At 53.0% G+C, this 21,914-nt stretch overlaps 2 protein-coding genes across 2 annotated transcripts; both read right to left on the reverse strand.

Annotated features, from left to right (window-relative positions):
- Positions 1-981: 981 nt before the first annotated feature.
- LOC135278292 (small ribosomal subunit protein eS19-like) lies at positions 982-13,540 on the reverse strand. Its single transcript, XM_064384849.1, has 2 exons — positions 13,325-13,540; positions 982-1,269 (listed from the first exon to the last, which is right to left on the reverse strand). Exons 1-2 carry the CDS (start codon positions 13,538-13,540, stop codon positions 982-984), a joined length of 504 nt encoding a protein of 167 aa, XP_064240919.1.
- On the reverse strand, positions 13,011-15,311 carry LOC135278293 (maestro heat-like repeat-containing protein family member 7). Its single transcript, XM_064384850.1, has 8 exons — positions 15,289-15,311; positions 14,948-15,085; positions 14,557-14,671; positions 14,244-14,384; positions 13,875-14,051; positions 13,586-13,741; positions 13,325-13,426; positions 13,011-13,050 (listed from the first exon to the last, which is right to left on the reverse strand). The coding sequence occupies exons 1-6, from the start codon at positions 15,309-15,311 to the stop codon at positions 13,598-13,600; spliced, it is 738 nt and encodes a 245-aa protein (XP_064240920.1). The 3' UTR covers positions 13,011-13,050; positions 13,325-13,426; positions 13,586-13,597.
- Positions 15,312-21,914: the final 6,603 nt, after the last annotated feature.

The raw sequence follows: 21,914 nt of genomic DNA on the forward strand, positions 1-21,914 counted from the left end.
TCAACAATGTTAGGTAAGGTAGCTGCAGGAAGCACAGAAGTGCAATCTTTAACGTCTCCTTCAGTTCCCTCTTCACACGCTGCTGATGCCAATGCATCAGCTCGTGCATTCCCTTCTGCTAGAAATCCTGGGAGACCAGAGTGAGCTCTAATGTGAGCAACAAAGTAAGGATTAGTTCTGTGTAACAAAATTTGATAAAGACAGGTAAGCCAAAGACACAATGTGTCATTGCTAACGTCTTTTAAAACAGACCCTTCAATTCTCTTAACAACATTAGCAACATATGCTGAATCAGTGACTAAGTTAAAGGGCTCTGGAAAGAGCTGAAATGCTCTTACAACTGCAGCCAATTCAACAATCTGAGGAGAACCCTCAACTTTTTGAACATCTTGCTCCCAAGATTTAGTGTTTTTATTCTGCCATGTAATCACTGCTTTGTGTGTTTGTCCTGACCCATCAGTGAAAAGAGTGACTGCATCTAATGGTTCTTCACGGATAAGGGGTTTCTCTTTGTAGCACAATTTAGCTTTGATCAGTTTGTGTGCTGGGTAATGAATGGAGCAAACACCTGGAAAATCTAACAAGGCATAGAGCAAATCTTCTGATTTTTGCATGGCCCAATCAAAATACGATTTAATCATAGGTAAATAGATTATTTCAAATTCGCAACCTGCTATAGAGAGAAGCCTTGCTCTGCCCTTAATGATAATTTGAGAAATCATCTCTAAAGATGTGAAGATTGTCTTTGGTGACCTGTAAGAAAGAAAAACCCATTCAATTATCAACAAAGGATCATTTTGAGAGGAATCCCATTGGAAAATGAGGCCATACTGTCTCAGCGTTTCTCCTAGAACTGCAAGGAAAAAAGGTTTACGTGGAATATAGCGACAAGCTTGTCTATTTTGCAGAACATCGGCAATGTTCTCCAAAGCTTTGCTAGTTTTAGGAGTAGGAGATCTGGGGGATGATTTTTTGGCTCCCTCAGTGGTTGTTGGTGCCAGTGGCAACCTGCGCAGCGATGAGATGCAGGTTCCGCTGCCTCTGCGGAGTCATCTTCTGGCTCTCGTCTTGGTGCTTTTCGACCGCCTTGGGTGCCTCGATCACCTGCAGCACCCGGCGGGCCCCGGTGCCCGAGCCGTGGCTGGAGTGGCCGGGCCGGACCCCGCAGGGCTCCCGGCTCCAGGGCACCTTGGGCATGGAGCCCACGCCGGTCCTGCTGCACAGGGACAGGTGCCGGGCCGTGGAGGATGCTCTTGTGTAAAACTGGTTCTTTAATTTCGCGAGGGGGCATGGGAACCCCCATTCTAGGACTGCCGGGCTGCTGGAAATCTGATCCCTGTGGGGATTCTTCCGAACCAGGAGGCAGCGCCGGAGAATTCTCGGGGCTAGGTATTTCTTTCTGGGTTGAAAAATTTCCATTCCCGGGGCAAGACCTGGCGTTATTTGGAAATATTTCTACTTGGTTTTCGGGGTTTCCTGGCTTTGGAATAAAGCAATTCCCCTCTCTCTCCGAGATATCGTTAGTTTCGTCTGCCTCTCCTGCTACATCGGCAGTTGCTATTTTCTTCTCCCCCTCCCCTTCCCTCGCGGTTGGAGAGGCCGGCTGGGCCTGCTCGGAGGGACGCGGCTGCGAGGGTGCGGGTGGAACGGGGCAGGGGCAGGGGCTCCGCGGTGGGGCATTCGCGGCGAAGATTTCTACAAGGACTCGGCAAGCGGGGAGAACTTTCGCTGCTGTTTTATCGCGCCGAGAGATAGCATTGTATAATTTAACCCCCACAGATTCCCAAAAGTCTCTGGTATAGAAGGCTTCAGAGTCAGCATTTGGGATACGAGTTATAGTCCATTTAAAAAGCGCTTTGAGCTCTCGCTTAGGCAAGGATTTTGGACTTGATTTAACTAATGTTTTTAAATGCTGATACACATCTCTCCGAGGAACAGACTTATTCTGCCCCATTATTCCCGGTGCTCACCTGCTGTCCAGCTATGCAGCAGGCGCTGTATATAGAGGCTCCGATCCAGGCACTGTCCAGCAGCAATTTCTGTCCGGGCCCCGGTCACCCTCGTTTCAGGTGCCTAATCCGTGCGGCCGCTTTTTACTGAGTTCACCGAGAGGTCTCTTACTGCTAATAAGTCCGAGTTTGCCAACTGAAACGTGGGCGCCACTGTAAGAGCCTAAATGAGAGATGCGGGACTCCAGGCGGCTCTTCCAAAACGCAGTTTATTACATGCAAGATGTTAGAGCAGTCCAGGGTCGTGGGCGACAGAGCCTGTGCCTAGAGCTGTCAGCTGCAGCTGCAGGCAGGCCTGGAGACCCTTAGTTTAGCTTACAAATGCATTATATACTTTTCTTTGCCGAGCATCTTAATACAGTAGAACCAATCTATACCTTAACTTTTATCTATAGCCTATCATAACTAATACAATTACCATATTCATGTTAGTATTCTCCAATCACTAAAGGTTAGTACATTACAGTTTAAGCTAGAAGTTGTTCTTCAGTTTTCTTGCAGTGGAAAATTCTGAGACCTTTTTTCTACTTGCAGCATCTGCTGACTTGTTTGCCTGTGCTATCTTTCTGCTTGGTAAAAACATCTTCTTGTTTGAGGTGGGTTTATCCTTTGTTCTAAGTCATAAAAACCCCCTTCTAACTAACATACCCTTTGCCTCCTTGGTTATCCAGTAAGACTGGCTCAGCAATTCTTTTCTTCTATATCAAAACTTGCTTCTATCTCTATTCCTTCCTCAGCTTCTACATTCAAAAATCTTTCTGTTAAGCATACATATCTGTGAGACTTTCTTGTCAAACTTTCATCCTTCCCAACAGGTTTCCAACCATCCTGTGGTGGCTTCTACCATTGTGAGCACGTAGCGCTTGCCTTGGCGGGTTTGAGGCAGTGTGATGTAATCAATCCGCCAGGCCTCCCCATACTTGTACTTGGACCACCGCCCACCATACCATAGGGGCTTCACTCGCTTGGCCTGTTTGATGGCAGCACACGTCTCACAGTCATGGATAACCTGAGAAACACTATCCATGGTTAAATCCACCCCTCGGTCTCGTGCCCACTTGTAGGTGGCATCTCTACCCTGATGGCCTGAGGCATCATGGGCCCATCGAGCTAGGAATAACTCTCCCTTGTGTTCCCAATCTAGGTCTATCTTTGACACCCCTATCCTTGCAGCCTGATCTACCTGATGATTGTTTTGCTGCTCTTCATTAGCTCTGCTTCTGGGGACATGGGCATCTACGTGGCGAACCTTCACAGGTAGTTTCTCTAACCTGGTGGCAATATCTTTCCATTCTTCAGCAGCCCAAATTGGCTTTCCTCTACGCTGCCAGTTAGCCCCTTTCCATCTCTCCAGCCAGCCCCACAGCGCATTGGCTACCATCCACGAATCAGTGTAGAGGTAGAGCTTTGGCCACTTCTCTCTTTCAGCAATGTCCAGAGCCAGCTGAACGGCCTTAAGTTCAGCGAGTTGGCTTGATCCACCCTCTCCTTCAGTGGCTTCTGCGACCTGTCGTGTGGGGCTCCATACAGCTGCTTTCCACTTCCGTTTCATTCCCACAATGCGGCAAGAACCATCAGTAAAAAGAGCATACTGTGTTTCTTCTGCCGGCAGTTGGTTGTATGGTGGTGCTTCTTCCGCTCGTGTCACTTCTTGTTCTTCTTCATCAGCGAGACCAAAATTCTCACCTTCAGGCCAGTTTGTAATTAATTCCAGAATCCCAGGTCGATTCAGGTTTCCAATACGGGCGCGCTGTGTGATGAGAGCAATCCACTTGCTCCATGTTGCACTGGTGGCATGGTGGGTAGAGGGAGTCTTTCCTCTGAACATCCACCCCAGCACTGGTAGTCGGGGTGCCAGGAGGAGTTGTGCCTCCGTGCCAATCACCTCCGAGGCGGCTTGGACTCCTTCATAGGCTGCCAAAATTTCCTTCTCTGTAGGAGTGTAGCTGGCTTCAGACCCTCTATAGCTTCGACTCCAGAATCCTAATGGTCGGCCTTGAGTCTCACCAGGCACCTTCTGCCAAAGGCTCCAGGACAGGCCATGGTTCCCGGCTGCAGAGTAGAGCACATTCTTCACATCTGGTCCTGTCCTGACTGGGCCAAGGGCTACTGCATGAGCGATCTCCTGCTTAATCTGGACAAAGGCTTGCTGCTGTTCAGGGCCCCAGTGGAAAGTGTTCTTCTTACAGGTGACTAGATAGAGAGGGCTCACGAACTGACTGTACTCAGGAATGTGCATTCTCCGAAAACCAATGGCGCCTAGGAAAGCTTGTGTTTCCTTCTTGTTGGATGGTGGAGACATTGCTGTGATCTTGTTGATGACATCAGTGGGAATCTGACGCCCTCCGTCTTGCCACTTCACTCCCAGAAACTGGATCTCTTGAGCAGGTCCCTTGACTTTGCTCTTCTTGATGGCAAAGCCAGCTTTTAAGAGAATCTGGATGATTTTTTGTCCTTTCTCAAACACTTCTGCTGCTGTCTTCCCCCATACAATGATGTCATCAATATATTGCAGATGTTCTGGAGCTTCACCCTTTTCTAGTGTACTCTGGATCAGTCCATGGCAGATGGTAGGACTGTGCTTCCACCCCTGGGGCAGCCGTTCTAAATGTACTGCACGCCCCTCCAGGTGAAAGCAAACTGAGGCCTGCATTCTGCTGCCAGAGGAATGGAGAAAAATGCATTAGCAATATCAATAGTGGCATACCACTTCGCTGCCTTGGACTCCAGCTCGTACTGGAGTTCCAGCATGTCCGGCACAGCAGCGCTCAGTGGTGGCGTCACTTCATTCAAGGCACGATAGTCCACCGTCAATCTCCATTCCCCTTCAGATTTACGCACAGGCCAGATGGGGCTGTTGAAGGGTGAGTGGGTTTTGCTAACCACCCCTTGGCTCTCCAGCTCACGAATCATTCTGTGGATGGGGATCACGGCATCTCGATTCGTTCTATACTGCCGGCGATGCACTGTCGAGGTCGCAATTGGCACGAGCTGCTCTTCTACCCTCAGGAGTTCTACTGCAGATGGGTTTTCTGTCAGTCCAGGCAAGGTGTTCAATTGCTTAACGTTCTCTGCCTCTACAGCAGCTATGCCAAAAGCCCATCTGAGTCCCTTTGGGTCTTTGTAATAACCGTTCCGGAGGAAGTCTATGCCCAGAATACACGGAGCCCCTGGGCCAGTCACAATGGGATGTTTCTTCCACTCCTTTCCAGTCAGGCTCACCTCAGCTTCCACCAGGGTCAGTTGTTGTGATCCCCCTGTCACACCAGCAATGGAAACAGGCTCGGCCCCCACATGTCCCGATGGTATTAGAGTACACTGTGCACCAGTATCCACTAAAGCGTCATATTTTTGTGGTTCTGATGTGCCAGGCCATCGGATCCACACCGTCCAAAAGATACGGTTTTCCCATGCCTCTACCTGGCTAGAGGCAGGGCCCCTCTACGCCTGTTTATCCTTCTTTCCTGGGGCATATGTCTTGGAGGTTCCCTCAAGGGGATCAGACATGTCATCATCATCATCATACTTGGCTGTTTGGCTACGGGTAACTGGGGCTGCTTTCCTTTTCTTACCTTCCTTCAATTCACGCACCCGTTGTGCCAGAGCAGCAGTAGGCTTCCCATCCCATTTCCTCATGTTTTCTCCAGACTCACGTAAGAAGAACCACAACTCAGCTCGTGGGGTGTACCTTCTCTCCCCAACAAGGGAACGTCTGCGTTGGGTACCAGGGCCTCTAATTTGTACAGCTGAAATTTGGAGGAGGTCTTCCTTAATCTCTTCCCTGAGTTTCTTGCTGCTTTCCTCTATTTTGTCTTCTAGTTCCTGCAGTCGTGTTTCCACAGCTGCAATTCTGGCATGAGTCGGGCCATGTACAGCATCCGCATATGCCCGAAGTTTCTTCGCCATATCGAGTACAGTCTCATATACCTCCTCCCGCTTCATTATTGCTAGAGCAGAAGCGTATTCAGGTGGCCCAAGTCGCACCAGTTTCCTCCACATTACAGGTGTGCATGGTACAAAGTCCGGATTCCTAGTTGTTACATCGTCTGAAAAAATAATCTCCACCACTGCCATCTCCCTCAGGCGTTGGATCCCCTGTTCTATGGTCTTCCATCGTGTCTGCTGAACATAGAGGTCATCGGCACACAGATATCTCTGTGCCACGCTGTCCAGGACCCGTTCCCAGAGGCTGTGAGGGCTAGCCCCCCTCATCATGCCTTGGTCGATGACGGGATCATGTGACAGGGATCCCAAATGCCTCGCTTCAGTGCCATCCAGAATGGTAGCCTCCCCTGCCGCATCCCAAAGGCGGACCAGCCAACTAATTATAGATTCGTCGGGCTGTCGCCGATAATCCTTCCTTAGGCCTCAAAGGTCCCTCAGGGAGAAGGAATCAATAGTGGCCTCTGATCTTGTGCCAGTTGCTTTGACTCCTGATTTTATGTCAGGAGGTGTTGAGGGTCCTTCTCCTGCATCGTAATCATCATCATCCTCCACTGGTCGGTCAGTCTTATCTGTACACTTTCCACTTCTTGTACTAGTAGCAACAGCCCTTGGTTGAGGCTCACTGTCTGATTTAACTGCTGGCTTCGAGCCTGGGGTGTTAGCTGCAGCCTGAGTAACTGGGATAGCTGCTGATTTATCTCCCTGCCCCCCTGCCTCTGTCTGCTGCCCTACAGTATCTAGCAGGGTACGATAAGCATATGCCAGGGCCCAGCTCACTGCAAGGATCCTTTTCTCCTTAGGGTTATCCTGGCATTTCCCTTTCAGGTACTTCGCCACCTCAGCCGGGTTCTGAATTTGTTCAGATGGAAAGTCCCAGTCTACCGGATCAGAAAACTCCTTTAAAATTTGGCCCATATCCTCCCATTTCCCACACCACTCAGGACTTTTTACCCTTGGTTGTACCCCTAAATCAGGGGTCTCACCAGCCCCTCTAGAAATTGCAGCCTTCATCTTATATAAACTGCAGACAGTATAGAGCAAGGTTGTTAAATTAAATAACAGAAAGATGGTGTCCTTGGCAGTCAGGGAGAACTGAACATTTTCCAATAGAAATGTAAACAATTCGGAGGAGGAAAAGGAAAACAAAGGCTGAATAACCTCCTCCCCCATAACAAATTTAACACACAGCCGCAACCACGAATTATACATTCCTGGAACTGATAACAACATTTTTATAAGCCCCTTGCAAAGTATCACACCCAAGCCCAGCCCGATGAATATTCTGGTTAGTGCCCTTCTGCTACAAAAGCTACGTATTAGGGACAATACCGGAGCTATTTCTGGATAAGAAAATAACCCCAATGACCATAAAGCTATGAAAACTTCAAAGAACTCTAATGACCAGAGATAGAGGCAGGCTTTCACTCCAAATGACATTACAACTTTAAAAGGAGACATACCAATATTCCCACAAACAGTTAAAGCCAAAAATATTATTAGAGTAAAGCTTTTTCCACTTCGTCCGGTTTCCCCGTACGGGCCAACAAATTATTTCAACTGGTTTAGGACAAATTAGGGGAAAATATCTCCAAAGGAGCCCCTTATAGGAAACAAAACCCTCCGCACCTTCCCCCCTCCCCACCACTGGGTTCGGGAAGAATTTCTTCAGAGGGGAAGTGGAAAAAGCTTGTTTATTAAAGAACAACAAAAAAACACTCCCAGCACAAGAGAAATAGCCCGAGATGGCAACAGATGTTTCACCAGTCCAAGGGGTCGAGCCGTTTCTCTCTCCGCTGTGGAGGGTACGAAGCTTCTCTTGCAGACCCCGGACAGAGCCCCTTGCCCGGCGCCGGTCCGATATCTTCGGGGGGGAAAAGGGGGGGGGGAAAGGGAAGGAAGGGAACAACAGAAACCGGGGAAAGGAGAAAAAAAAAAATGGCGAAAAAAGCAAGCGAGCTAAAAAAGCAAGGAAAAAAAAGAAAGAGAAGCAAAGCTAGAAGAGCAAGCAAGCAGCCAGCCGGCCAAGCAAGCATGCAAAAAGCCGAGCCCCCAGGCAGGGGCGGGGGGGGGAAGGACAAAACGATAGACACAACAAACGGAGCAGGGAACAGAAACCACGATTTGGGATAATAAGCATGAAAAATGTCCTGTCCCCACGACAAGCTACTATGGGAAAATGAGGAATACTTCTTTGATTTATTGCCCTTAAATCTTGGACCAGTCTGTAGCTCCCGTCAGATTTCTTTACCGGTAAAATGGGAGTATTATGGGGTGGCATGCAAGGTTCTAATATTCCCTGCTGTATTAAATTTTCAATTACTTGTTTTAATCCCCTCCGCCCCTCCAGTGATATTGAATATTGCTTCACTCGGATTGGTATTTCTGGATTTTGTATTTCAACTTGAATGGGTGGAATGTTCAACCTCCCTACTTCACCTGAATGCCAAATGGTATTATTGATTTCCAGATTATCCTCTTCATTTAAAGAATAGATTTTAAGTTTTCCTTCACAGGGGTTTATCTGTATTCCCAAGGCTATTGTTAAATCTCTGCCCAACAAATTATTCTCAGCCTCCAGGAGCAACAATAAGTCACTCACTCCAAATCTGTCATCAGTCTCAATTTGCACCCCTTTAAATACAGGAAGTGGAAAAGCCTCTCCCTTAACTCCAATTACTGGAATTTTCTCCTGACTTATCTTACATCCCTGTGGTAATTTCCTTACTGTTGACCTAGAAGTTCCCGTGTCCACTAAAAATATAATTTCTTCACTATGGGGACCTATTTTTAACTTTATCAAGGGCTCTTCTGGTGGTGTTTCAGTCCCCTTCATTTAATAGAGCCCCTGTCCACCCTAATCTTCCTGAAAATTTTTCTCATCTTGCTGCTTTTTCCTACAACTTTTTTGTAGGTGTCCCTTTCTATGACAATAAAAACAGGTGGGTCCTGTACCCTTGAAGGTAGGGCAAGAATTTTGGAAGTGTCCCTTCTTGTGGCAAGAAAAGCACGTGGGTCCTGGGTTTCTAAAAAGAGGACCTGACGTCTGCTGTTTGTTCTTTCGTGAGGGTTTTTCTGTATTCAAAGCTGCCTGCATTTCTTTAACTGCTGCCACCAAGATTCTTGCATCTGTCCTCTGCTTCTCCTCATCTCTCTTTACATATACCTTTTGTGCTTCTCTCAGGAACTCCTGAAGCCCCCTGTCCTGCCAATGTTCGAGTTTCTCCAGCTTCTTCCTGATGTCTCCCCAATATATGTGTTTGGTGCCAAAAACTCATCCAACTATTCTGCCACTCCAACAGGGTCCTCTATCAGCTCGCCCATCTCCTTCTTAGACTCCCTGACATCCCCTGTATTTATGGGAGCACTCACATAACTAATAGGTGGTCCCTGTCCTGCATTTGCCATTGGAAACCCTCTAAGTGGGTAATAATCGATTTTCCCTTTCTTCCCCCTCATCTCCATCATTCTCCTCCCCTTGCCTCCCCCTGCCTCTGGTGCTGTGTGCCACTGGTTCCTCTTGAATAAGAGGTGCCTTTGGATTCACAGGGGGACCCTCAGGGACTTGAGGCTGAGCTAGCTGCTTAGGTTGTCCATAGGGGGGTGGGAGATGATTCAATGGGTCTCACGGCTCCTGCCTGTTCCTTTTGACCGCTTGCTCTTTGCTTAATAAAGGATACAACGGGTAACCCTTACCTTCTTGCTTCTGAACAACAAACCCACTTCTCCCCTCAGGGATCTGTAAGGCAGCATACTCACTCTCTTCCTGATTAACAGGCTCTTTCGAATTCACATATATATTTAGAGCCTGGCAAATCCAATCCTCAAATAATCCAAACTTAGGCCGATATAAATAATTTTTCTGGATCATTTCCTTTGTCTATTCAAACATACAATACTTAATCATTTTCTGCTTACGATTTCCCCTTCGTGATTCTCATTCATCTGAAAACTGTATCATCATCCCCAGCGGGCTGTCTTGAGCAATGCTCTCTTCTTGAGAATTTCCTTCACGGTCCTCAGATCCTCCAAATTCCTGTGAATTTTTCACACAATCCGCAGCCCCTGGGTTTAGGCACTTACTTTTTCCCTGACTTGTCCCTGGCGGCAACACACTCCAGTACCAGGAGAATCTTGGTTTCTCACACTCACACTCAAAACCTCGTGATACTCACAGCCTCCTTTTCTCACGAGGGTCTTGGTGCACAAGGCAGTTTTATATGGGTACTCCCTTTCTCCTATAAGCACCACTCTGATGGGAGCCTCTTTTGTGTCGCTTATAATAACTAATTTCCTTATGTGTTATTGTAATTAAGACTCTCTTTTCCAAGGGAGACTGGTCTAGTCTCGGGAGCATTTAAAAGTCTGGCGGTGGGGAGCTCCTTTCCCAAGGGCTATCCATCTCCCCCGGACATGGAGAGCCTTCCTGGGTGTCGGCACCAAAATTGTTATATTTGCCTAATTATCCAATGGAAAAAAAACCCAAACAAAATTAAATGTAACAGTCATTTTGATTAAGTATCTTAATATATATAAAGTTGAATACACTCAGAATATTGACAATATAATTTGGTTAAAGTAAGGAATAATTTGGTTCGGATAATAGCGCATAAGCAAAAATAACCGCGCGGGGCACGGAGTGCAGGGCTTGACCCCCATCACCTCACGTACAGGCTTGTCAAGCCAAAATTCCCCTTTTTATGCTGTATGCCATTACCACCCCCTCCCATTTTCAATTCATCACATTTGTATCACTGCTGTCATCATCACCTTTACCACACATGCTCCAACACCCTTTTCAAGAGTCGTACCACTCTTTGGGGGTCTTCTTTGAGGAAGGCCTCTTCTCTTCCTCAGTGACGTGTAGTTCAGCTCTTGGATTACACATGCACACCAAGCTGGTATAGTATAAGGTAATATTATGTTCTAACATTAAAGCAATACATCTCATAATTAACATTTTCCTGGTTACCAACAAAATTCTCCTCTCTTCCAACTAAATTTAGTAATACTTATCTCTTACTTCTTCTTCTTCTGAACATCTGCAGGAGAAACGGGGGGGAACCCCTCTATTCCATTTCTTTCTCGGCATTACACCTTAATTGTTTTATGACTTCCAAATATTAATAACTGTAACAATATTGATTACTGCTTCAATTTTTCTCAGCACAAATCATACCTGTTTATCACACCCATCTTTCCCTCAGTGACCCTCACGTATCATCAGCAAATCAAGAGCCACAAGCCATCCTGTATGGGACTCAGAGCGAGTGCAGCAGGTCATGGTAGCCAGGGGCCAGCAGCAGGCAGAAAGCTGCTGGGGCTGGGGAAAAGGCTCTGCTCTGCTTACAGGGTGGGCTGAGGGCAGGGAGAGCTCCATTTCCCCACTGAGATGTCGGAGACAGCGCCTTTCATCCTCCATATAGGGCTGCCCCTCTCTGCAGGCAGCCAAAGGAGCTGCACGGTAGAGCACAACACCAAAAACACAGAGACAAGCAAAGAAAAGCACACAGGGAGGTGGCCCAGCACAAAGCCAGTGTAGCACCATGAAGGTGCCCCCCACACTCTCATGCACTGGGAATGCCAGAAATGCCCTTTATCTAGAGGGCCGTTCTTCAGCCCCTCTGTGCTCAGAGCTGCTGCTCTTCTGGCTCAATCCTGCCTAAAGCCAGAGAGCTCGGCCTCCCCCACACCAACAGGAACAAGACTCGGCAAGCAGGCACTGGAGCTCAGTGCCTAAGGCTGAGGGGCCGCGGGCTCCAGTCTCGAGCACAGGGAGGGCACACGCCCAGCCCCACAACTCCTGGCCTCACAGCCCTGAAAGGCCGGGACCAGGGTTCCACACCTGATGCCAGGGGTTCCCTCCAAACGCCCACTGAGGAAGCCCCAGAGCAGCCGGCTGTCAGGAACAAGGCGGCTGCCAGGGGGCTGCTCATGGCCTCTGACACCCAATTGCTCAGGGCTTCCCAGTGCCCCAGCCCCTCAGGCTCTCCCCCAGCCCAGCCAAGCTGCCCGGCAGCAGCGCCACAGCCCCACAGGAGCTCCAGAGGAGCCCCAGCCAGAGGCACCTGGGAGCCCTCAGCAATGCAGCCAGCAGCACACGGCCAGGAGGACACGGATGGCGCTTCCTGCCTGCCACAGGCCTTGTGGCCATCTCCAGGCACCGCTCCAGCAGGGATCCCCGCAGCGCCGGCCCTGCCCACCCGCTCTGCCGGCAGCAAAAAGGCTTCAGCAGAACCACCACAGGCCAAGGGGCTTCTGGCCATTGTCCCTGCAGCACTGCACGCCTGGGCAGCTGGCTGAGTGCAAGCACCATTTTCCCCCTCCTCATCTATGCCCTGTGGATGCAGGGCAGCAAAAGAAACATCCTGGAGTCTGTGTATTATAACGCATTCTATATTTACCTACTACTGGAAAACAAAAATACCAATATTCTTGAAGGAAAAAAAAAAATCCTGATTACTGAGGTGGCCCCAACTAAAAGAGCCTATGGAATCACATCTCCAAAGAGCTCCAGCAGCTCAGCCAGCTGAGATGTGACAAATGAGGCCAACTCTTCCACACCCTGCGCAGCTGATCTTGCAGCCTCGGGAACCTGGAGATCGGAGCCCGCTCTGCTGACCTGAGGATGCACAATGTTTGAATTTCCAGGCTTCCAACGGCAAGGCTGATGTCACTGGCCATTTCTTCAAGGGCTGAAAGAGAAAGGAACAGAGCCATGGTCAGAACCTGGACCTGTGGGGATGCGAGCAGAGTCCCCTGCCAGGGCCATCCCAGCCGGCTCTTGCCATGGCCAGGAGGGAGCAGGGACCAAGGGGATCAGCCTGAAGCTGCTGGCTATGGATCCTTCACGTGGCCCGGAAATCTGTGTGTGCTCTGCCCAGACCAGCCTTCCTCTGCACCGGGAGCAGAGCCCTCCACAGCTGGGGCAGGGCTTGCAGGCCTTCACCCGCCAACCACTGGTGTCAGCCCGCTGTCCTCACTCACCAGTGCAGATCATGAACCTGATGGCCGCCTCTCGCAGGGGCTCCTGGGGGCTCTCCAGGTAGCGCAGGGCCCGGCGCAGCTGCTCGGCCGCTCGGCTCGTGTCCTCTGCCAGCTGCAGAGAGCGGCAGCAGGGAAGGCTCGGCGCGGGCTCAGCCCCTGTGGCGGGCGCTCCCTGCGCCCAGCCCCGGCCTCCCCTGCCCGCACAGCCCTGAGGCGCGGCCAGCAGCCGCTGGCGCCGGGCTCCGCAGGGGGCAGAGGGCCGGCTGCTGCCCGGGGAGCCGCGGGGCCGCCCCGCAGCCCCGCCGCGCCGGGGCTCCATGGGCACCCGGCTCGGGCCCACAGCAGCCTGGAGAAGAGCCCGCGCCGCCTCTGGGTGCCGTCCTTACCAGGGTGTCTGCAAACATCCACAGTTTCTTCTTCTTCACCACTTTGTCAAGATCCTTCCTCTTCAGGAACTTGGCCACACAAAGCAGCGTTTCCAGAGAAGCCTGGTGAACAGCAGAGTGGCAGAGATGGCCCCACAGGCCAGGACCCAGGACCTGTGTCCCTGTGCCATGGCCTGGAGGAGGCTGCAGCCTGCCAGGTGCCAGGACAGGGGGCATCCAAGCCCCCTTGCAGGGGTCTAAGACCAGCCCGGGAATACTCACTTGTGCCACTCGCTAATTCTCATCATGGCAGTGGAAGAAGAGTGGGAGCAGGCTCTGTCGCACCTGTGACTTCAGGACCTTTCTTTCCTTTTTCAGTGGAAGAGTCAGCAATGTTCGGAAGAGCAATATGGAGAGCAGTTGCACCTGGCTATTTTTCTGTATGAACAGAAGAATAGACGACCTTAGTATAGGCTGCGAGGGTCTCAGCTGGTCACAGGTCTGCAAATATACAGGGCATAAAGTGTCCAGGCAGCACCCAGCGGTCATGGCTGGGACCACAGAGCCTTACATGGTCAAAGAGTGGCAGGAGCACCTCAGCCAGCTGCAGGGCAATGGGGCTGGGTATCTGTAGGTCCTTGTCCAAGATTATAAAGCTGAGTACCATGACTGTCATTTTAACTGCCTCTCCATTTGCATCCCGTAGGAGCTCCACAAGACTTTCAATCAGGCTCCACATTTTTTCCGTCTGCGCGGAACACAGGTCTGTGAAACGCCACCCTGCCGCTGCAGGGCCTGGAAGCCAAAGGCCTGTCCCAAAGCACTCGGGCAGCTGAAGCGGGAGGCAGGAGAGCTGGGAGCAGCTGCTCCAGAGCCCAAAGCCCAGCCAATCCCAAGTGACTGCATTCCCAGTGCTGCTTCAGCCGCTGCCCCTTCTCACCATCGAGGGATCATCAGTGAGCTTGAGAAGGGCCCTGAGTGCCAGGTGACGCCTCTCCCTGCACTTGCTCTGCACATGCCTTGACAAGATTTGCAGGACTCTGTCAGCATCACGTTCCCTCAAGTCCAGGCACTCGAGGACCTGAAAGGCACAGGGCAGTGACAGGGCACCCGGCCAGCAGCAGCCCGGAACCGCACAGGGCTGGGCCCAGGCAGCAGCACAGGGCACGGGCACCGTCCCAGGCAGCTGCGGCTACGAGAGGGCAGAGAGCTGGGAGGCAGCTCAGCCAGGCAGCGCTGGCCTTCAGGCTCACCTCCACAAGGAACGCCAGGGCAGGCAGATCCCAGCGTGGCTCCTGTGTGCTCAGCAGCCAGAGCAGGTAGCGAAAGATCCGGGAACAGGAGGGTATGGAGACACAGGACATCTCCCTGGCAGGAGAAAAAGTCAACATGACTGTGAGTCAGGAGAGTAAACCTCTCCCAGGACTCACTCACACAGGTCTGGTCTTTCTCCAGCACCCTGCAAGGGGCCCTGGACCATTAGGGAGTTGGTTGCTCCAGAGCACCCTCCTCTCCCAGCCTTTTCCAGTCGGCTTGGCCGTCCCTCAGTGACAAGGGCCTCTGGCCCATGGCCACAGGGACTGTGTGGGGCACCTTGGGCACAGAGCACAAGTGGCTGGAGCAATGGGGAGAAGGGAGTCTCACCTGGCCAGCAGACCCACGGCATAGTGGTGGGTGTCAGCACAGAGCAGCGTGTCCCAGGCACCCTTGCATTCCATTGCCACCACCACATCCTTGTACTGCTTTCGGCAGAGCAGCAACTTCAGGGTCCGCACTGCAAACCTGTGTGCAGAGCAAAGCCCAGGTCACACTGGGAGCACTGGCTCCTTCCCAGGCCACGTGGCAGGGACAGGAGCTCTAGGATGGAGCACCTGTTGGGGCTGGTGGCAAGGCCGTGTTCTTCCTGGCATCCCTTCCAGAAGGTATCCACCTCTTCTGGCATATCCAGAGTGCTGAAGAACACTTGGAAGAGCAGGTGCACAAACAGGTGTGGGAAATACACCTTCATTATACGTGGGATACAGGGCACCTGGAGGACCTTCCACATCACCAGAGTTGCCTGCAAAGGACAAAGGCCCAGAGAGAGCGCTCAGTGCCGAGGTGTCCGTGTGGCAGGGCCCGAGCGTGGCAGGGAGAGGCCCGGAGAGACGCGGGGGGAGCAGGGGGCCTGGTGGCCCTGAAGCTGCCCCTGGGCCAGGTTTCAGGCCAGTGCCTGAGGCAGGGAGATGCAGTGGGGGAAGGAGGATGGAGAGCTGCTGGAGAGGCAGCCTTGGGGCCAGCAAAGGCCACTTGCAGAAACTCACAGCCAGGGCAAAGACACCCGTTTTGTCCCCATCGGAGGTGCACGTGCTGTGCTCCGGCCAGCTCCCCAGCACATCCAGGAGCACCAGCTGTGCCAGCTCCGCAGTCCTGCTTGAGCCCATGATGGTTTTCCACATGGCCGCGGCAGCTCTGCAGGGTTAGAGCTTTGTCTCAGGGGGGTGTCAGACACAGCACTGCTGGGAGCTGAGCTGGCTGCCAGTTCTGCCTCTGCCCTCTGCCCCTGGCCAGCAGCAGCCAGGCAGCCCAGCCCTGTGGGGACAGAGCCCTGAGGGGCAGGGAGGGAGCACGGCAGCAGGCTCGGGGGCTGACATGCCAGGGCTGGGAAAGGGAGCAGCCAGAGGGCCCTGGAAGTCTCTGCTGCTCAGACACCTGGGCCAGGCTGTGCAGGGTGATGGGCTGGGGAGCCCTGAGCCCTCTGGGCAGCTGGGCCCTTACCTGTCACAGGACGGGGCCACACGCAGGAGCGTCATGACCGCGTCATTTGTCAGTGCTTCAGTGAGATCCAGCAGGGCCATGTCCAGCCTGTGCTCAGCGGAATCATTGGCCAGGAGCCACTGGTGGATGTACCTCACCATGGCGGGCACCTGGAGAAGGCACAGGGAGACTTGGAAAGCTGCCAGAGGGAGCAATGTCCCCAGCTTCCCCAGAGATGTTCTTCCCATCCCACCACACTGTGATGGCCTCAAAGGCTCACAAGGACCAGCAGGTGTGGCTGGGGAGGCCAAGAAGTTCCTGGGAGGATGAAACGCTGGCCACAGGCTGCTTACTTGCTTTGGATGGTAACAATCTTCCTCTACAAGCATATACAGCAGGGCAGCACTGGTCTTGCTTTGGAAGATGGGCGAGTATGGTCTGTACGCAGCGCCCCTGGTGATGGTCTCTTCCTGCCGAATCCTCTTGATGAATTTGCAAACGAGCTGTAGGAGAAGGGCAAGAAGCCAGGGATGTTCCATGGAGTGCTCCACACACGGTGCTCGGCTGAGCAGGGACAGCAGGCCCAGCCCAGGTGGGCATGGCTGCAGGTACCTTCAGGGTTCTGTGGAAGCGGCCACGGCTGGATTGCTGCTCTTGTGTGCGCTCCACGGCTGGATCTGGCAAAGAGCGAGCGCAGCCAGAGCTGAGGGGCTGCGGGAGAGGCCGGAGAACACAGCCCAGCCCTGCGCTCCCCAGGCAGGGACAGCCCCGGGATGCCCCAGGGGGATGGAGCACGGCCACTGCGGGGTGTCTGCCTGGGCCTCTTCCGTCCTGTCCATGGGCATGTCCCCAGGGGATGGGATGGGATGGGATGGGATGGGATGGGATGGGATGGGATGGGATGGGATGGGATGGGATGGGATGGGATGGGATGGGATGGGATGGGATGGGATGGGATGGGATGCCATGGGATGCCAGGGGATGCCATGGGATGCTATGGGATGCCATGGGATGGGACCAAGTTGGCTGCAGGCTCCAGTCCTACGGCCCAACTCTGCCACTCACCCTCCTGTGGTGGATGTAACGGCACCACCTCTTCAGTCTGCTCTGCTGTGGCAGCTCCAGGGCCTTCTTTCTCCTCCTCCAAACAGGCCATCTTGGGTACTCTCGGGGGTCTCTGCTCCATGTCAGTGACTGGAGCTAGTTGCAAGACAGAGGCCTTGGAAAAGGTCCAGGACACCAAGTCCCAAGCTCTGCCCTCGAGGGCACCTGCAGAACAGAAGCCTCGGAAGGCCACGGGTCACCAGGTCCTGTGCTCTGCCCTCAAGGTCAGCTGCAGGAACAACGCCTCAGAAAAGCTCCAGGTCAGACAAGAACGAGTACACTGTGTGGGGGCTCCTCACAGCACCGCTCTGTCCCGTCGCCTGCTCAGAGAACTCTGGAGTGTTCTTATCACTTCCAGCTCCTATGTCACCACGTGTCACAAAGGCCCTTGGATACCCAGTACCATTCCATGTCACGGTGACCATGCTGCAGCGTGTCACAAAGGGCCCTTGCACACACTGCCACCTGCCCTGGGGCCGCCCCCAGCCCACCCAAAGTGGCCCAGGTTGGCAGGAATCCCTGGCCCCAAGTGTCTAAGGCAGCCCGACAGGATCTTTAGGAAGGGCTCAGCCCATCAGCAAACGCTGCCCTGCTCTGCGGGCTCAGGGCAGCAGAAGGAGCCCCCAGGGCTGCCGAGGCAGCCGCGCTGGCAAGGGCACGGGGCCTTCCAGGGAAGCTGTCACGGCCTCCTTGGGACACGTCCCGGCTGCTGGCCATCCTAAACCCGCGGCTGTGACAGGCACAGGGAATGTGTGGGCCAGGGCACCAATGCTGCTCTGAGCCCTGGGGCCCGGGCAGCGCTGCCATCAGCAGGTGTGGCAGAATCCTTGCCCAAGCAGAGCTGCCACCCCCCGAGCCCTGGCAGCGCTGCTGCCCCTCTCCTGCCCCAGAGACCTGTGCCCCGGGGGGCTTCTGTGCCACAGGGAGCCAAAGCCCACGTGCACTGGGGGCTGTGCTCCTCCTTGCAGGGGCTGTTGGCAGGAGCACCTGGAGCAACTGCTGGCAACTCTTGGTCTCTGTCAGATGATGTTGCTCTTTCCTGGAATGATTTTTTCCATAGCTGGGATTAGCTGCAGTACAAAAGCACCAACAGCTACTGAATTTCACAGGACAGAGAGACTCTACAGAGCCACTCGCATGTCTCCTTGGACTTTTCTGTGTGTTTTTCATGCATCCTTGCATAAAAAACCAGGCGAGTTTAAAGTTTAATGCAGCATTGTTTATATGTCTAGCTGAGGCCTGCAGCTAATATCTGGAGCATTGCGAAAGTGCAGAGGACAGACATAATTCTCAAAGGAGAAGGAGAAGGTGTTCTGTGTCTCTGAGTGTGGTGTGATCACCCTAAAGGAGCAGCCAATGGAAGTGCTGAAAGTAGACTTGCTGTTCTTGAGCACGTTCCTGAGCAGGCTCTGCTGCTGTTTCTGTGGGGTCAAAAGCTGCCGGGGCAGCAGCGACTGCGCAGCCCCGCAGGAGGAGACACGTCCGCCCTCGCCATGGTGGCAGCAGCTCTGTGGGCTCAGAGCTCTGTGACAGGGGGGCCGCGGTCACGGCACCGTGGCCTGGGCAGCCACCAGGGCCCGGGCTGGCTGCCAGCCCTGCGACTGCCCCCTGCCCTTTATTGGCAGCACCCAGACAACAGCCCCTGCTGGCCCCCTGCCCTCGCTCAAGGTGCAGACACCGAATACTGGGCCCTGGGCCTGAGGCCACGAGAGGACAAGTGACCCTTGCAGCCCTGGGGCCTCATTGCCTCCTTGTCCCTGCTCAGCAGCCTGGCAGGGGCCGCCCCATGGTCCTGCCCTTGGCATTGCACATCCCCACATCCCAGAGCCCATCCCGGGAAGAGCCCTGAGCAAGGAGGAAGGGACAGGATCTGCCTTGACAGGGGCTGGGGCTCAGGCCTTGGCCCTTTGCATTCCTGAAACACATCCAGGTTTGCTCAGCACCAGAGACACCTTTCCCTTGCTTGTTTCCACCTGTCATCACTGCCTCCAGTGTTCTGCTCTACCTGGAACCTGGGGACACATTCACATGAGTTGTGTCCCTCCTTGGGACCCATTAGAAGCTAAAGAAAGTTTGAAATTTGAATCTGATTTGGAGTTCTTGAGAAGTTCTCTGAGCACACTCTGAGGGACTGAGTCTGATGCAAAGAGCACCAAAGCCCCAGAGGGTCATTAAAGTCCTGGTGCTGTGTCTGTGCTGCTGAGCTGGGCTGGGCTCCTGGCCCAGAGGCAGCTCCTGGCAAGGGCAGCGCTGCAGAGAGACAGCTCTGGCCAGGAGCAGCTCCTGGGCACAGCCCAGCAGGGCTGGGGCACTGCCAGGGCAGCTCAGGGACACCAGCAGGGCACAGACAGAGCTGACAGGGGCTCAGCACTGGCAGGGGCTGGGGGATGTCCCAGAGGGGGCTGTGTGACAGCGGCACCTCTGTGGCTGTGTCCTAGAGGCACAGAGCAGCTGTGATGTCAGCAAGGGGCTGTGTGACAGCACAGAGTGGGCTGTGTGAGGTCATAGGTTGGGCTGTGACATCACAGAGTTTCTTGTGTGAGGTCATTGAGTAGCAACAGCATAAAAGAAGGGATTCTGTGTGACATCACAGAGCAGGCTGTGACATCATGGCATGGCAGTATGACATCATAGAGCAGGCTGTGATGTGAAACTGTGTGCTGTGACATTATAGAGTATCAGTATGGCATCACAGAGAGGATTGTGTAACATCATGGAGGGGGTTGTGACATCACAGAGTAGGATGTGAGGCCATGGAGTAGCCTCTGCCATCATGGAAGGTGGCTCTGTGACATCAGAGAGTGGGTTGTGACATCACTGGGTGACTGAGCAACTTCACAGAGCCAGGTGTGACATCACAGAACAGACGGGGACATCACATGGTGATTTTGTGACATCACCAAATCTTCTTCTGTGACATCACAGTGCAGATTTATATCACAGAATGGTATCCCAGCACTGGCCCTGTGATATCATGAAGGGGCTTTGTGACATCACAGAGCAGTTGTGTGTGTCATCACTGAGTTGTCTGTGACATCATAGAGTAGGCTCTGTGACATCATAGGTTGTGACATCATAGAATTGATTCTGCCATCACAGGGTATCTGTGTGACATCACAGAGGGGATGTGACATCACAGAATGGCTGTGTGACATCCCAGGGTAGGTTGTGTGATATCACAACATTATCTGTGACATCACAATATGGGCTGTGGCATCACAATGGGCTGTGTGACATCACAGGGGCTGTGTGAGGTCACTGGGGAGGTCACTCTGCCCCAGCCCCCCTCACAGCTCCCCCCAGAGCAGTCCAACCCTGCTCGTGCACAGCGGGGTCCCCTGTCCCCCCGGGTCCCCTCGTCCCCGGCGCCACAGCCTCCCCCAGAGGATGTTCCACGAGATCGACCCCAGAGCCTGACACGGGGACAGGGGGCCGGGGCCCTGGGGGGTGGGACAGGGGGACAGGGACCCCCCGGCAGTGTCCCCGTGTCCCCCAGGGCCAGAGCCTGGGCCAGGGCTCTTTCACCCTGTTACGAACAAGTGCTTGAGAGCGCTGAAAAAATCCCCAGCAAGGGATCAGCAACAACCAGATTTAATATTAAGTGACAGCACCACAAAATTCCTTGGCAAGAGTCACTCTGCTCCTGACTGGACACTTCAAGCACACAAAGGAAACAAAGCAACAACAAAACCAAACAAAATCCAGGCAATCAAACCAGAAAGGAATCAAAAACCGTTCCTCTGTGTGTGTGTGACACAAGGACAGTGAGGGCAAGGATAAAAGGAATGTGGCCCAAAAGCTTAACAGAGCTCAAACTTAACAGGACTTAACTTATAACTTAACCTTAACTTCCACCTTAACCTTAAGTGATACCTCGAACTTCACAATTTAGCAAAAGAACAGAGCTTATCAGTATTTGACCTATGACCTATGACTTTGCAATTTCACAAAGAAATAACATTTAACAGTATTTAACTCAGCTTATAACTTATATTAAACATAACTACTTAGGAGAAAAACAACTCTTAACAGCATTTAACTTAGGTTATTCCTCATGACTTAACCTTACTTACAGGTCTGACTGACTCAGCTATCAAAGGCACTCCAACCCCTCCGAGAGCATCATTTCTGTCACTTTTCCCCAGCACAGGCACTCCTGTGTGCACACAGACACAAAGAGTCAGTGCAAGGCACCTGGAAGAAATTCCCCTGAGGGAATTTCCCTGAGGGGAAGAAATACTCCCTGTGGATGCTTTGGCATCTCCCCAGCGGGTGAAGGGTTGAGCCTGGAGGAGTGGGGGGATCGGCCCAGGCTCCGTCGTTGTTCAGGATCCCCGAGTACAGCAAACGGGAGAGTTCCCGGCTGGGAGAGGCCCCACTCAGAGAGAGTCGCTGGCCCAGGAGAGCTCCAAGGGGCTCCTTTTGCAGCGCTGTTTGTAGGGCCCCAAGAGAGGGGCTGCAGTCACAGCAATGGTTCCTCCTGGACGCACTTGGCATCAACAGCCTTCTTTGGCAGTGTGAGAACAGGGATGTTGTGCCCCTGAGGGAACAAAACCAGTTCCCAGGGCTGCTCCTACAGCAACCAGGAGCTGGTTGGGCAGCAGCAGTGCCTGGAGCAGACAGTGTTTGTGCTGAGCTGCAGAAGAGCTGAGCCCAGGGGCTGTTGGCCAAGGCCGAGGCCCAAGGAGCATTTCTCAGCTGGCAGGGCGGCCTGAGAAGGGGAGGGGGGAATGCAGCAGCACAGGGCCCATTGAACCAAGGGACCATTGTG

Source organism: Passer domesticus, chromosome 11 (genome assembly GCF_036417665.1).
Source record: "Passer domesticus isolate bPasDom1 chromosome 11, bPasDom1.hap1, whole genome shotgun sequence".
Classification (NCBI taxonomy): Eukaryota; Metazoa; Chordata; class Aves; order Passeriformes; family Passeridae; genus Passer; species Passer domesticus.